At 51.5% G+C, this 16,573-nt stretch overlaps 1 protein-coding gene across 3 annotated transcripts in view; it reads right to left on the reverse strand.

Moving 5' to 3' along the window:
• Positions 1-2,853: 2,853 nt before the first annotated feature.
• Positions 2,854-16,573, reverse strand: part of STXBP1 (syntaxin binding protein 1) — a 71,899-nt gene continuing 58,179 nt past the window's right edge. Inside the window, exons 17-19 of one of the 3 annotated variants that reach the window (XM_035015757.1) lie at positions 15,039-15,124; positions 11,877-12,031; positions 2,854-4,835 (exon numbers count right to left, since the gene is read on the reverse strand). In XM_035015757.1, the coding sequence (XP_034871648.1) occupies positions 4,753-4,835; positions 11,877-12,031; positions 15,039-15,124 (324 nt within the window). In that variant the 3' untranslated portion in view covers positions 2,854-4,752. Of the gene's footprint in view, positions 4,836-11,876; positions 12,032-13,239; positions 14,325-15,038; positions 15,125-16,573 lie in introns of those variants that run through there. The other 2 variants (XM_035015758.1, XM_035015759.1) reach the window with 2 other exon arrangements.

A 16,573-nucleotide genomic window follows, 5' to 3' on the forward strand; every position in this document is an offset into this window, starting at 1 on the left:
TGGTTGCTGTGTAAACTAATCATTCTTTTTTTTTAAAGATTTTATTTATTCATTTGAGACACAGAGATACAGAGAGAGAGAGAGCATGAGCAGTGGGAGAGGCAGAGGGAGAGGGAGAAGCAGACTCCCGGCTGAGCCAGGAGCCCGATGTGGGGCTCGATCCCAGGACCCTGGGATCATGACCTGAGCTGAAGGCAGACCGCTTAACCATCTGAGGAGCCACCCAGGCGCCCCTCATTCTTTTTTTTTTTTTTAAGATTTACTTATTTATTTGAGAGACAGCTCGCGCACGCGTGCACACAGGGTGGGGGGAGAGGCAGTGGGAGAGAGAGAATCTCAAGCGGATTCCCTGCTGAGCGCAGAGCCCAACGCGGGGCTCAATCCCATGACCCTGAGATCACGACCTGAGCTGAAATCAAGAGTCAGACGCTCAACTGACTGAGCCACCCAGGAGCCCCTAAACTGATTCTTAAAAGATTTATTGGTTCCAGCCCATACAGACTCATCTTTTTATACCGGTAATGTTTTTCTGATAGAGAAATTGGGCTCTGGAATCAGACTGCCATGTTTAAATCTAGGCTCTGCCATGTGCCACCTGGAGGCCTTGGCCAAATTACTTTTTGTGTCTTTGCTTCCCCATCTGTCAGTAGGGTTAATAATGACATCTAACTCCTAACATTGAGAGGAATTAGCAAGATAGGTATAAACACTCATGCCTGACATGTAATAATTGCTCAACATATATTAACTACAATTAGAATTATTATCTATACTTTTATTCAATGAAGCACTTTTAAGCCACGGATTCATTGTGTAATTGGGGATATAAGGTAACACCACAATGACCATCCTTTGTCTCATGGGTGGCCACTGTCCTGACTTAGGTGTATTTATCATTCTCGTACATGCATTTGCACATTAACAACATGCGTATCCATAAACATTATGTAGCGCTTTTTATGAGGCTTTACCACCTTATATAAACGCATCATTCTGTATGTATTCTTCTGTAAGTTGCTCTTTTCACTCAATGTTAACTTTTTGAGATTTATTCACGTTGACAGGTGTAGGTCACGCATCTTGAACTGCCAGAGTCAGCCACAGTTTACCCGTCCTCTAGCTGACGGACATACGGTTTTCTCCCAGTGGATGGGCATGTTTGTTCTTTCGCCCACGGACTCCGCCGGGGATCAGCAGCACCATTAGCACCGAGTACTTACTGTACTCACCACGGGCTAGCTCGGCAGCACTCCTCCACGGGCTTCCTCACAGGAGGGGACAAAGTCCCTCGTCAGGGTCACGTGGAATGAGACCGACAGTGGATTCGACCCAGGCCTGCCTGAGGCTGAGGCCTGTGCCCCTAGCCACTCCGCCATTCTGTCTCCTAGGGAGGAATGCCTGGGATCACACCGAGGCAGGTGGACAGGCACCTGAGCAGGGTCTGGGTGAGACCCTCCCTCCCGCCTGGCCCTGGCCCCCTGGAAAGGCAGAGGGACCAGCTACAGCTCTCAGATCTGTCTTGGTCTAGGATTGCTCAGTTACTGAGTCAGCACCGTCTGCTTTGGTTTCAGAACCCCCTGTTCCTGCAAGAGTATCTAACACCACTGGAGACTTTCTGGAGGGGTAGCCCACAGGCTCCATCTGTCCCGTGTAACACAAAAGAACTGCCAGAAGCATAAAAAGGGCCACGTCTCTGCTGCTGGCTGGTGGTGAGGGGGAGTGGAATGGAGGCAGGTGTCAGAAACCCTGGGTCAAAGCATGAAAGAGACAATTGGGGAGAGACTAGCAAGCCACTAGCGTGGGCCTGGAGGCTATGGGTGGCCTGGAAGGAGCAAATGGCATTTACTTTGCTTTAATGTAAACTCAGTTTAGAACAATTTAGAATTTAAACATTCTGATCTTGGATCTCATTCCAGGGCTTGGTTACTGGGGCAGTGACTATTGCTATTCTAAGACGGTGAGTGTCTGATGTCCCCTAACTGGAGTGGGCTTTGTGGGTTACTGCCTTGCTCTTGGCCCTGGCCTCCTCATGTGTGAAACTGGGAAGGGAGCCAGCCAACAGATGCAGGACACAAGGGGTCTGACGTGGAGCAGGGACTCAATAAATGGTCACGGTCATCATTACCTCCCTATGAGGCAAGTCTCACCAGCAGACAGCTGGGTCGAGGTGTAGCTTCCGCCAACTGGCCTCAAGTTGTGAGGTGTCTTCATGCCTTGAAGGAGATCAGGGTTTGACTGAGGACCAGAGAGTAGAATCAGAAGTTCCTACAAAGAACCCCCCTCCCCTGGGCCTCCTATTCCAGCAGGTTTCCGGTGTGACCCCAACCCTAACTCAAGGGTCTACTCCCCCAGCTGGGCCAAACCCATCTCCGTCTGTCCAGGTTCTGAACAAGCTTCTGGAGCAACAGGACGCACACCAGATCCTGATCTGGAGATCTCATAAGGCCAGAGGGTGTGGCAGCGGGAAGAGAGGAGGAGAACAGTAAGATGGATAAAGTGCCCTCACTGCAGGGCCTAAATACACTGCCGCCAAGTAGGGAGCATCTGCAAAGACGGAGGCTTGCAATCTCTGAGCGAGACAGACATTTCCGCTAAGGAGCAGTAAGACCCGGAAGAGCTCCCTTGCCCACAAGCAGTGCCCTGTTGCTGCCCGGGACCCAAGGCAAGCTTTGTGAACTGTCCTCGAATGTGAGACCATTACAGAGCTCAACGGGAGCGATGCCGACTGGGCTCTAGAAGACTCCGAGCCACAGCCGGGGTGGTGGTCTCATCTGCGACGGGCCACCGCAGCAGCCTTCTTGCTTCGACTCTCCAAAGTAAAGCCGGACCAGGAGTCACCGCGGACACCGTGAATGGGTGCTGACTGATTGATTTATTAGACTCGAGTGCTTTAGTACAGAACGGTACAGAGATGATACATGTTTGTGCTTCAGTACTTTCCAACACTGAGATTCCGAGAATTTCAAGGTAAACAAGTTTCAAGACAGACTAGCTTTTTTAAAATATCCTTTTGATAAATTATTTTTATATAAATAACAGAGAAAGGAAACCCAACACGTTCGACGCACAAGGCCCTGAAGCGTGAGCCCCGTCTGGTCCAGGGGAGGGGACGAAAGAAGCAGTGGCAGCGAGAAACAAACCAGGGCAAGCACCTACAGTTCTGTCCTAAGGAAACGGGAGAGCGGGACAGAGCGAAGAGGCCCGAAAACCAATCCGAGTGCGCCGGGGAGACTCCGAAGCCTTGGGAAGAGACCACCACGAAGCGTCTACCGGGGAGGGCGAGGAACGCACTCGAAAGGAAAGCGCGCGGCTGCGTGGAGCTATCTCACACCACGTCTGCAAGGACAGCACGAGACAGTAATATGCACACGGTCCGCAGGGGTTCAAGGGCGGCGGGGGGCGGGGCAGGGGACATTTTTGTGACTTCCACTGTCATTATATTTTGCGACAACAGCAGCAGAACACATGGCGCGCTCGCCATCGCAGAACGGAGGGCTGCTGAGTCTTGAGGATGACGAGACATCCTTTCTGCATTTGCTTCTTTCATTTTTGCTTTAGAGCTAAGTTTTATACAGAGAATAAAATGATCATTTTCTCTTACAAGCACGACGACATATGACCCCACACGACACAAAATAAAGTACTATAAAGTATCTTAAACTGAGGATAATCTGAGCGGGAACAGGGTCTGCATAAATCCAATGGGCTGTTTTTCTCCCATGGTCTGAAGTCTGAGGGGTGCAGACCCTTCTCTACAGGAAAGGGCCCTCTGCCCAGGAGCCTGCGGAACCCATTCCGTTCTAGTTCGTTCCTCACCCGGGAGCTCCGCCCGGCTGACCCCGCTGAGAAAGAAGAGCCCTATTGGGGTGGTGCCCGGGGAAGCAAAGGGTATGGCCAAAAAGGCCAGCCGAACTGCTTCTGCAAGAGACCAAGGTCCTGGTGGGAGCTTGCTCTGCACTTGCGGGGCACCATGACTTAGGCTGCAAGATTACTTCCCTCGGGATCACAGCCCTGTGGACACGGGCCAGGCCGGGGGAAGGCGGCGGGAGGTGACAGGCTGCACGCACGCAGGCCAGCACCTGGCCTGACTTCACAGGAACACCTCCAGCCCCTCCCACAGCCCCAGCACATGGAGGATAAGCCACTGGGGAAGGCTAAGAGGTCGCTTCCAGCCCAAACCTCACAAGATGTCACCTGATCTTCACTGCCAAGCTTATCTGGATGACAGCAGGCCGAGGGGTAAGAACTAGAGTGAAGCCAACAGATTAATCCTCAGTTTGAAATATTCCAGCAACAGACATCTCTGTGATTCCCGGAAAGAACAGGAACAACCCAAAACAGATTTTGTAAAACACCCAAATGTCTACCTTCCCATACTCAAGCAATTTGTGCATGTTGCACTGGGTTATATACAAGGTCATGGAATCCTAATAATGGGGAGAAGGTGTCCATTCATTCTAGACAGTTCTACAACTTCTCCAGCAGTGTGTCCCTTATGCGGGAACTTCTCCTCTTAGGACACATATAGAAGATACTCTTTTTAAAAAACACAATGCATTATTTTCTTTTGTTTCACACAAGAAGAGGGCATCATTAAACACGAGAACGCAGCGGCGACAGTGCCGGCCAGGGCGTGCAGAGCTGGGGGCGGCGGTGGAGGGACGGGGTCAGCAAAGTAACCGAGGCGGGCAGCGGTAGGGGCTGCAGCACTGTGGGAAGAGGGTTCGTTTTTTGGAGGGGTGGCTTATGTTTTTAACTGCTTATTTCTTCATCTGTTTTATTCAGTTTCTTCAGCGTGTCCAGCAGTTTCTGTGGGGTGAGAATGTGCGTGGATCCTGGGGGGCAGAAAAGACAGTGAGCTTGCTGGCTCCAGTTCCCACCACGTCTCCTTTCCTGCTCTTCCGTTCCCCAGCTCCGCATCCGTTCCCCCACCCACACCCTGGTCTAGAGGAAGCAGGGAGGGGGCCAGGGGTGGGGTGTTGGGGCCACATCACAATAGGCCTGGGAGACATTTGGGGACTGTGGATAAACAAAACACATCCTCTGGCTCAGGCAGGGTCCCAGGCTATACCAAGGAAGGAACCCGCCTCTCCATCTGGGCTCAGTGTCATCTGCCAGGGGACAGGGAGGCTGCATTTCTGATTCTCTCTTGCACTCGAGGTGAAGCCAGGGAGAGGAATTCCAAACCATATGGCACGGGAGAGGCTGGGAAGAGGGCGGCGGGGCAGGGGCGGGTAGGGGGCTGTGTGTGGAAAGGATGATGCCTGCTAGGGAGGGAGTGATGGGCAGGGCACCCTGGGGGAAGCCACTGACCTCGGGAGCCAGTGGGCTGGGACTGCCCTGGGGGGGGTGGGGACCTCAGGTGTGAAAGGGAAAGGGCCAGGGTACCTGAGGCCTTACCTTGCAGAGACCGCACATTGTAAGAGACTAGAAATGCTTGCAAAAAACTTAAGCTAATGGAATTAGATATACTTCTATTGCAAAAATAAAAAAAATAAAATAAATAGATGAAGTCCTTTTTCATAAGGAGAGAGAGCGCTAAGAAGTGCAGTAAAAAAAGATGCATGGACCATGTGGCTTGGACATGGACTTTACTGGAACAGAACAGAAGTGACCGGTGTGTGAACATGAGGCCGGCACACATGCAGCAGCCAGCTTCAAAGAAAGAGATCCCGGTGGGAGAGACGAACCGAACAAAAGAGATCCGTACTTGAAAATGTGCCTCCCTGGAGGTGCGGGCAAGGGCGTGGGCCTTGGGGGAGTGGGGACAGAAACTGCAGCGTGCCAGATTTCCACCCAGAGGGCGGCAAAAGAAGGCTTTGGCTGGCTTGTTGGGGTTGATTCCAAATACCAAGGGGCCCTGTGCCTTCGAGCACTATGTGCTCAGCTGACCCGCGACGGCTGGGACCGCAGGCCTTGAACCTGCCTGGTCCGTCCAGACCTCTAATGTGAGGGGCTTCTTCCAACATCCCATCCTCTGTAGTTCAAGCCCTAGCCACTCTGTCACTGCCCCGAGGGAGGAACTGGTCCCTGGCTACTTAACAGCCCACACCAGCCCCTGCACTGACCATTGCTCTGCACACCTGAGGCTCCTTCAGGAAAGGCCACGGGGCTTTCAGCAGTTTGTTCCTGGGCCTTTTTACAGCTCCGCCCTCCCCCAGAGGTACCAAAGGCAGACTCATTTCTGTGACCTTGCTAATCTTCCTACGAGTCCTAAAGAACGTCAAAGGCTACTACTCCCCAAGTGAGAAAATAGGAATAAATGTTGCCCAATTCTTAACAGTGAACCATTGCCAGAGTGAGGGTCTTCCAAATCTCAACTCCATGCAGTCTATGCGTCTACATCTAGAAAGCCTCTGGATATTTGTGCAGGGATTAACTTGGGGGCTTTCCAGGTAAAGGCGACAACAGTGCCCATGCTAGAGAAACTGTCCCTAATGCCCTCCCACGCCATCCAGCTGAGTTCCAGGAAACAAGACAGAAGACTCAATTTCCTGGAAAAATCAAAAGGGAGCCTCTGGTCAGATGCATATCCCAAAGTGCTCCCTGTCCTCGCTTACATGCAAATTCAAGGTCTTAGGGAGGCCAAAAAAGGGTTAAGGAATCCATGCTCCTAGAACTTTCTACTATCTAATAGCTGACCATCTGGTGTTCCCAGTCTGAGTGAAAGAAGAAAGTGTCCAGGACTGAGTATTCTGGGCCCAAACTCACTGGGTGTCTTTAAAGGATCCAGACCAGCTGGTGTTAATCTGAATCACCTGAGAGCTAATGCTTGTCACCCAATCACCTGAATTAAAACCCTGGTCAAGCTTTCCACCACCACAAACTGCAGACGGAGCTGCATGAGCCTATAATACACATGCTGCAAACCCATGTTTTGAACCCACGGGAGCTGACCAGGTCGGCCCTTCAGAACCGCAAGGGGATTCCACCCCTCTGAGGTCTCTCTTATGCTCCGTAAGTGCAAGACTGAGAAATGTGAACAGTGGTCTCCAAACACAGTCATCCGAAAGACTGTCAGAGCTGTGGGCCAGACCCAGTGAGCTAGCTCTGCCAGGACAAAACCTTTCCTCACTGAGAGAATCTGGAAATCAGAGTGCTCCTACGGATCGGCTGGTCTAGGCATTGCTGGCTTTGGCCGAAACGCACCCACCAACTCAGCAGATCCAGGGAGGTACCAGGGAATGTGTACATGTAAGAGCAACCCAGGAGAGTTTGATGATCTGCCAGGTTTGGGAAACATGCTCTGGCCCACCCCACATCCTAAAGATGGGAGAACGAAGCCCAGAGTGGCAGAGTGCTCATCTGCAGCCCTTTGGTGGCACAGCCAGGCCCGGAAGGCAGGCCATTGGTCTCAATTCTGGGCACCCTGGGCTCCTGGCCCAGACAGGGGACATGCAAGCGAATGCTTAAATAGCAGCTGGGCAATGGGTTCACTCTGAATTCAGATTCAGATCTGAGTCCCACTGAAAAATGAGACTTCTCTGATTCCAAATGGGAATAAAGCAAAACATTCAATATAAAAAAACAAAAACTTTCTCCCCAGTGCAAGTGTTGTGGACAGCTTTTCGGGGCACCTCCACCGGCCTCGGGCGGCCCCTTGGACATTCCCTCAGGATTGGTACTTTTAACACAACCCCCCAGAGCCGGGGGTGAAGATCTAATGCAAAGACTTCACTTCTGGACAGTATGGAGGGATGACTGATTAATGGGATTAAGGTGAGGCATCTGTGCACTTTGGCTACCCACACCTGCTCCCTTCAACCGGCACCTGGGGGAGAGAGAGGCACCAGAGGACGGAGTGGGCACTGGCACCCACACATGGGGCCCGCCGGGGACACGCTCACTCACTGCTGAGCGGGAAAACTCATCTCCTAGAAGCTAAGTCACTGCAGACACTGACTTCGACAGGGGACAACCCCGGCCCTCTCCTGTCCTGCACTGTCCTTGTCTTTGGTCGCCTGGATAATCACAACAGAAGGGGGCAAGTCACAGCTTCATCTGCCTTCCGACCTCCCTGGGATTAGGGCTCCATGTCACACTTTTTCCTAAAGGAACTCTCTAAAACACAACGCTGCCCCCAAAGAGCATTTCAGAAGCCAAGAGTACAGAACTCAAGTCTATTCGTGTTCTCTGCTCAGACGTTAGCTGAGAGCCTCTGTGCTGGCTGAACATAAAACAAAGGAAACCAGCCTGCGAGGGACAGGCTGCTTCTGAAGCAGGGACTCCCAGAGCGAATCCTAGCTGGAGCCTCCGAGCTGTGGGTTTGAGTCTTTCAAACCTTGCAAGCACTCCGCCACTGCTGTGGCCTGGACTGAACATCTGTCCCCGGTTAAGTCTTACAATACATCCCGCAGCAAATGCTGATCACCTACCTGCCGTCTGTACACAGAACCAGATGTCTCTGATTACCAACCAACCAAGGTACTTCTAAACAAAGACGGTTTTTTTTTTTAACAATGACTATTTTTTAACAATTGCTTTTATTCACCACCCACTGGCTGCACTTTCTAGGGGAAGGCAGCTGGGCAGGATGGGAGGCAGCCCAGGGCCACAGCCAGCCCACCATGCACCGTGCAGGCTCATCCCACATGCGGCTTCTCCCCTCACTACTGCCCGGGGGGAGCCATCTCTAGGCCACAGGGAGGAAAGAGGAGACCAATTGCACAGCTGCCTGTTCTGACCTTTAGAGTGAGTCCTTTTCTGGCCTGAGCATGTTATGTTTATACAAACAAGCACGCTTCTGGTGCTCCCTGGTTATGGTTCTGATGGCCCAATCCCCTGAGGTTCATCAGAGATTGCAAATGCATGAGGGTAGGACTGCAAGCTTTGAGGCCCCCGATCTGAATTACTGAATGAGACGGTCAGACCTCAAGGAGCCTGGGGCCCTGCGATCCAGCCTCTCTGCATTCTGCACACTGTGTGTGTGTGTGTGTGTGTGTGTGTGGAGGGGGGGACCTGCTCCTGGCAGAGCTGGGGCTAGAGTCCAGGCCTCACCACTGCTCACAGGTGACTCATGTCCCGTGATTCACCAGGCCACATCTCAGCCTGGGTGGGGGGGGTGGGGTCGGTGGAGCACACAAAGTCAGGTACACAGAGTGTGGCCTCATCACAGACTGCAAAAGAAAGCTACGGAAAAACTAATGCTACAATGGAGTTCCTCAGTAACCGTCTGTCACATGACACAGCAGAGGAGGTTCCCAGCACATGTGAGGGATGGAAAGAGAGAGGAAGGAATGAGGACAAGAGTAAAATCTGGATAATCCACCAGATGGACACCAGGTTCCTGGGTAACAGGTAAAGGCACAAGTGTGGTGGGAGAGAGAAGACACTCTTTTCAAACAGCACACTGTGTTAAGAACAAATTTTAACCCAAAGGTTCCCAGATCTCACTAAGAGACATCAGTGCGAGAGAGGGGTATGATGACTCAGTGCTAGAAAAAATCCACAGGAGAATGAAAATAAAAGCAATTACTGAAAGAGTTAACTATGAAGGGCCATTTCCCCCAGACGAACATGAGACTCGAGCTTTCCACCGGGGGCTGGAGTTCACCAAGTACACGATGGCTCGTGACCCCATCACCCCCTAGAAACTTCCTCGAGCTGAGCGCCTGTCCTGGGAAAAAGGAATTTCTGTGTCTAACTACCACTGACGTGGAGTCTATTCTGACGCGCTCCAACGAGCCTCCCTCACGATCAGGTACCTGTGGATATCTCCACTGGACTTCTGCCTTCTTAGACATGATGGTCCCTTGAACGCCTGCGGGCCTCACTCTCAAGTTCGCACAACCCCCACACAAGCAGGAGGCCATGTGTTCCCTGCCTGGTGCCTACAAATTCGCCCAGGCCAGCAGGCTTGCGTGCCATGCCTCCAGCATCCCTCAGCTTCCAGCTCCTCTGAAGGACTGGTCACAGCAGTTATGATCACTTTTGGATTAAAACCCAGGGGGCGGCACTGCCTGACTGAGCAGCAGGGGACCCAGGGCACGAGTGAGCTGGCAGGCCGGGGCCCAGAGGCTCTCGCGGCAGGGTCTGTGAAGGCAGCACCGGACACATTTTCAATCGGTGTTAAGAACTGCAAGCATTTTCTTGTTGAAAGAAAATCAAATAAATAAACTAAAAAGGGAAAAAGAAAGAAAAAGAGTGACGGAATAATCAAAGAAAACCCTTCAGAGTGGAAGAGTTTCTTTTCTGTAATAAGCTGCTTTTACTTTGTTTCTTTGACTCTCACTCCATTGTTGGAGCCTGATCCTCAAAAGATACCCTAGAGGACTCCCTGAAGTCGGGGTGTCTCAGGTCCATGAGAAATTTGGTGGGAGTGAGAATGTGAGTAGAACCTGCGGGAGAACAGAGTCCAGCTGACTGCTTGAACAACGGTACGTTACAGGAACATGCCAACTCAGGCCCATGTTTTATGCAGCCAATGAGGTGTGAGAAAGCAAGACGCGAGCACGCGCACACGCACACAGGCCTCAAGGACAGGCCTCAAGGACAGCCGGCATGCACAAAGCGGGTGAGGCCACGCTGCGGACGTCAGCTGTCTGCGCAAGGCCTCTCCGTGAATCTGCGGGGGCAAATTTATCTCCCTAGGGTTCCACCCCCCAACAGGGAACTGCAAGTCAGGACCAAAGTCGAAGAGGGAGATTTACACCAAAGCCTGGCTGTGACAGCTTCTGCCCAGGAAAGCTGTATTTGAGCTGAGAATTATCAGACACATGCATGCAACACATACACAAGCAGGGGGCAGAGGGAGCTTTATCACGGGGTCCACGTAAAAAAAGGAGAAAACAATACAGGGAGAAATGGCGACCAGCTGGGGAAGTTCCAGGGAATGGGGAGGGAAGGAGAGGATGTCCAGTCTCCCCACTGAATGGTGGTCTCTAGAAAGGGGGTTGACAGTGCCAGGTCCATCTTGACTCACCCAGGAATGGCCACATAGACTGGTCTGCAGAACCTGCTCACTCTGAGAGCTTAGGGGGCACTGTGACTTGGTTACCCCAAAGGGGAGGTGTAAAACGGACACAGCTCATAGAGATCAGGGGCACGGCCAGGGCAGTATGTGCCGATAGCCTTTTGTCAGTGTCAAGAGGCAGCCCAGGAGGTGCAATCCATTTTGTCAAGGGCAAGATGGGGCAAAAGGAAGGCATCTGGAGTTCACTCTTCCCCTTCCAGCCCTAGAAACTGTGGAAGCTCCTGCAGGCATGAAAAAGGAGTAAAGTCTGCTGCCTTTAAGTCAGCTTAATGAGTTGCTTTCTTTCTTCTGGAAAGGAAATGCCAGAAAGGGTATGGCCGACCTAGAAGTGGTAGGAACTGGAAGGGGAGGCGGGATCCCTTAGCAGAGTCCAGCAGTCAGGCCAGTATGCTTCAGGCAATATCTGCTCGCAGGCTGTGTCTGTCCATCTCCAACGGACAGGTAAAGGAGGGGGCGATAATTTACCTTCCATTCACTGAGCTTCTTCTGGATATGAGGCCCAATGCCAGGAAACAGACAAGTCCCACCTCAGGCCCAGTGCAAGGCTCTAAGTGGGTGTTCTTAACCCCGTTTGGTTGGGTAAGGAAATCGCAGCATGGAGAGGTGGAGCGCTTGCTCAAGGTGACCCACCTGGCAGTGGCCAAGCAGGGACGGGAGTCTGGGTGTGTTGGAGTCTGTGCTCGGACGCTTCCCACCGCTTACAGCTGCCTCTCATCACGAGACACAGTGCAGACACGAGGAAAGAACCCTTTGCCCCTCAGCTGCTGCTATCCACAAACATGTCTAGAGACTAAGTTTTGCAGGGGCAATGGAGAATCGAAGACAGAATGAAACACCAAAGCATGGAATGGGTCAAAGTGCAATGAAGCAGCCCCTTCCCTCTAGAACACATGCCCCCACTCACCTATTAGCACTTCCCACTTTCCATTGGCTTGGGTCACCTCGTAAGCACAACGCATCTCGTTCAGGCTCACGCCCCCAAGGATGAAAATAATGAGGCGGGGACCACTGCGGTACTCCCCTGGGGCCTTATTCTTATGCCAGTGCCCATAGCGGGCGCTGGGGTGGGGGTGAGAGAGGGAGGGAAGGAGGAGAGAGAGGGAGAGAGAGAGAGAGAGAGATTAATTATGTTTATCTGCACTGAAGTATTTAGCACTTCATACCTCAATGACTTATTTACACATTCATTCTGTACACCAGTGACCAAAACAGAGTAGTAGCGAGTGTTGGCCGAGCTGAACCGCTGTGCACATTATCAAGGGGTCTGGCTGCCCATGCTGTGAGCTTGTCACTCTCTTGGAAACATGAGGCGACAGGCAGGCTCGAGTTAGCTTTAAAGTCTGGCGTGTTACCCCCCCCCCCAGCTTCGCCCCTCGCGGTGGTTGTCAGGCTTCTGCCCTCGAGCGTACAGGTTTCTAGGCTTGTCTGGGACCCTCAGCTGGCAGTGAGCGGTGACGGCAGAGTCAAGGCCCGCCGTCAGGTCGGCACGCTGATTCACGCCCCGAGCACCTCACCGGGCTATGGTCTCCCCTGGCCCCGCGGTGCCGCCCCGAGGGAGACTCAGCCGTGCCCACCGAGAGCTCACGGTTTAACTGGGCTGGGTGGGGAGAAGGAAGCAGGTCAGAATCGTGCTACAGAGGAGCTCAGTGCTATCAGGACACACATGGGAGGGCCTTCTAGCATCATCATCCGGGCATCACCGGAGAAGTCTTCCCAGGAGATGTGACACTGAGCTCCTCCTGAAAGACAGGCATTTCAGTGGTGGGGCAGTTCCCCCCACTGGCCCTGAGCTGCTCTTAGTAAGTCTTCACCTCGTCCTCAGAAACAATGAGAAATGGGTAGCTTCCAGGTTAAGAAAATGGGGGAAATAAAACAAAAAGCAGTCTCTAGTGAAATCTCTGCCCTTCTTCCTAATGACAGCGTTAAAAAAAAGTCACTTTCTGATCCTGAAGGTGCCAGGGGCACATGGGGTCAACACAGAGAAAATCCTTTGACAGTCTGCCATCGTCAGCCCGCCTGTCTGCGGCACCACCAGGGATTTTGAATTTTACCCCAGTGTTGGCAATCGACATTTGGCCTCCACTGGCATCAGAGGGGACGCACAATGCCACAGAGGCCACATGGGCCTGCAGCCTCGGCCCAAGCGAAGGCCTGAAAGTGAGGGCGGGGGCGCCTGGGTGGCTCAGTCCGTTAAGCGTCTGCCTTTGGCTCAGGATCCTGGGATCGAGTCCCACCTCAGGCTCACTGCGCAGGGAGCTTCTCCCTCTGACTCTCTCTCTCTCACCCTCTGTCTCTCATGAATAAATAAATAAAATCTTTAAAAACAAATAAAAGTGAGGGCAGCAGGCTGGGAGGCAAGAGAGATGGCAGGCAAAGCACGAGCAGGAAGATAAGCATGCAGAGTGTTCATCTTGGGAGCTAAATGCTACTCCAGGGCCCCGGCATGCCCTCTTTGGAGCTAGAGATGCTCCTGTTCCAAGCTCAAAGGTTCATTCAGCCTTGACTCTTCTCAGGAGCCACCCCAGGCTCTCACTGTCAAAGAAAAACAGTAGCACCCTGGCTCAGAGGCTGCCACCTCAGGAAAGGTAAGAGATGCTTCTGTGGGTCAGGGAACAGCCTGGACCACATAGACGAGGGAGGCCAAGAAGAGTCTGCAGGCGAAATACCTTCAGACATCCTCACAGAGCACAGAAGGGAAGGCTTCCCGATGCACGGCAGGAGGAGAAAAAGAGGAAACGCCTTTGAAAACAGACCCTGGAAGATATCATGAGCAACCAAGAAAATACACAGTGTTGGAGAACCCAGGGACAGAAGTATGGATTGCTGTCTACTCACATCTCCAAGCTGAAATATCTGAGCATCACCAGGTACGTGGCAGAAACCCAATAAACCCAAGGCATCCACACTTCCATCAAGCATGATTCTGAGAAACGCAGCTCTATGCAGACAACATATTCATCCCCTTCAACTGATTAACCAAAAGTGAAAGCAGAATACACTGAGCACCTACTATGTGCCAGGCTCTGTTTTAGCAACTGAGGCTAAAATAGACACACAAATCCCTGCCCTCGCAAGGCTGACATTCTAATTGGGGGAGACTGGCAGTAAGCAAGAGAAACACAAATACTCTACTACATGCTGGTATAATGTATGGAGTGAACAAAAAAAGGAAGGGGGAGAGGAGGTGTTGGGGGGTGGCTATCATTTTTTTTCTTTATTTTCTGTAACACCTTTATTGAGAGGTAATTCACGTTATACGATTCCCTCATTCAGCGTGTACAATGCAGTGGTCTTTGGCATAGTCACAGAACTGTGGACCATCACCAGTCAATTTTAGACCATTTTCATCACCCTAGAAAGAAAGTCCATACCCATTAGCAGTCACTCCCCATTCCACCACCCCAATGCCTGCCCCCCCTCCCCAGCAATCACTCATCTACTTTCTATCTCTACAGATTTGCCCACTCTGGACATTTCATACAAATGAAATCATACAATGTGTGGACTTTTGTGACTGGCTTCTTACACCTAGTATAATGTTTCCAAGCTTCACCCATGTTATGGCACAAGTCAGTGCTTCATTCCTTTCTTAGGCTGGATAATATTCTATTGTATGAATACACTATGTTTTGCTTACCCATTTATCTGTTGATGGAAATTTGGGTTATTTCCACTTTTGAGCTATTATGAATAGCACAACTAGGAATACTGGTGTAATGTTAAAAAGGATAGTTAGGGAAGGTGGAGAAGATAAGGGGCAAGCCACACAGATATACTGGGGACAGATCATTTCAGGCAGAGGGAAAAGCAAGTGCAAAGGTCCTGAGGCAGAAGTAAGCCTGACATTGCAAAGAAGGAAGCTAGTGAGGCAGAAATGGAGAGAACAAAGGGAGGAGCAAGGAATGAGAGTGGTGGGAAGCTGGAGGGTGAAGGGCCTGCACTCTGGCTGTGATGAGAAGCGGTGGGAGGGTTCTTGCGGATACTGCTGCTTCGTAACAGGACCACCCAACAACCAACCAGAGATGGGCCCACTTCTCCCACTCACTGGCTCAGGGTTCTCACTCACCTGACTGCGGTGGTACTAAAGGAAGCAGAGGAGCGAGTAGAGATGTAAGGGTAGTGCTTGGTATCAAGTTTGTCTTCAATTGTGTCCTGGAAAGAAAAGAGACAGATATTGAGCTTTTGCCATTTGTTTGAGAAGGGCCAACAGAACCAAGGCAAGATGGTTCAAAGAACAAGTCACTTAGCACAGTGACATGGCCAAGTTTGCAACAACCAGCATCCCCCCGGCCTGCTGCCTGCTCTAGGTGCCTAGCACGGTGCTCCGCAGGGACCAGATGCCCTACAACTGGCTGGTGCACGGAGATCAGTCTGCAGGGCTGCTTCTTTAAAAATTAAAAAAAAGGGCGCCTAGGTGGCTCAGTTGGTTAAGCGACTGCCTTCGGCTCAGGTCATGATCCTGGAGTCCCGGGATCGAGTCCCGCATTGGGCTCCCTGCTCGGCAGGGAGTCTGCTTCTCCCTCTGACCCTCCTCCCTCTCATGCTCTCTGTCTCTCATTCTCTCTGTCTCAAATAAATAAATAAAATCTTTAAAAAAAAAAAAAAGTTAAAAAAAAAAAAAACTGCAATGGGGCGCCTAGCTGGCTCAGTCTGAAGAGCACGCGACTCTTGATCTTGGGGTCCTGAGTCCAAGCCCCATGCTGGGTATAGCGATGACTAAAAAAAAAAAAAACTTTAACAAAACTGCGTTCATTTTTCTTGCTTCCCTTCTAATTTGTTTTTTCTTTTTCTTCTACATTCTACGTGAGGTTATAAATGTTGCATTCTGTCCAATAAATTCCTGACACTTGCCATCAGTCTTGGAGAAACTAGGCATAGGCACAGTGTCTCAGGCAAGACAAGACCTTCCACCTTCAGTTTCCCAAGGGTCTAATTATCCAGGGGGCGGATTCCAGCTATGCCCCTCCTGCTGTCTAGAACTCCTCCTAATAGCTACCATGGGAAGCCTACACACACACACGCAGGCACACACGCGCACGCACGCACACACGCGCACGGTTCTTCAGGGGGAGGGGGAGGGGGCAGGAAAAGGGAGCAGAGAACAAAGGAGCAAAGGAGATAGGGGGTGGGCTTTAATTACATTACAAAGAAATGGAACCGGTTCCTAGATGTTCATGTTCACCCATCCTTTTGGTTTGTGGGTTTTAAAAACAGGAAGTTGACTCACTATATATATTTAAAGTATACTTATTTTAATAAGTCCGCAGGACTTATTAAAACGGACTGCTTGAACTGACAAAGGAGTTCTGGGAAAGTCCCCTCATTGTCAGGACCCCAGTCTTGTCCACCCACGGAGAGCAGGAGCCGGACAAGGTAGCTCCAAGACCCACCCGGAAGGTCCAGTGGGGCAGGATTCTAAGCGGGGTTTCTTGAGCTACAAGCAGAGAGCAGAGAGACACCTCACATTCACAGACACGAAAACACCTACTATGTCCAAGGCACAGTGCCAGAGGACACATGAGTTGAGGGCAGAAGTCAAGGTATAAAAAGCTGACTCCACACACTGAACAGACACGTGTATGTGAAGGGCATCCCCGACAC

Source organism: Mirounga leonina, unplaced genomic scaffold, assembly GCF_011800145.1.
Source record: "Mirounga leonina isolate KUSES-001 unplaced genomic scaffold, KU_Mleo_1.0 Mir_170, whole genome shotgun sequence".
Lineage (NCBI taxonomy): Eukaryota > Metazoa > Chordata > Mammalia > Carnivora > Phocidae > Mirounga > Mirounga leonina.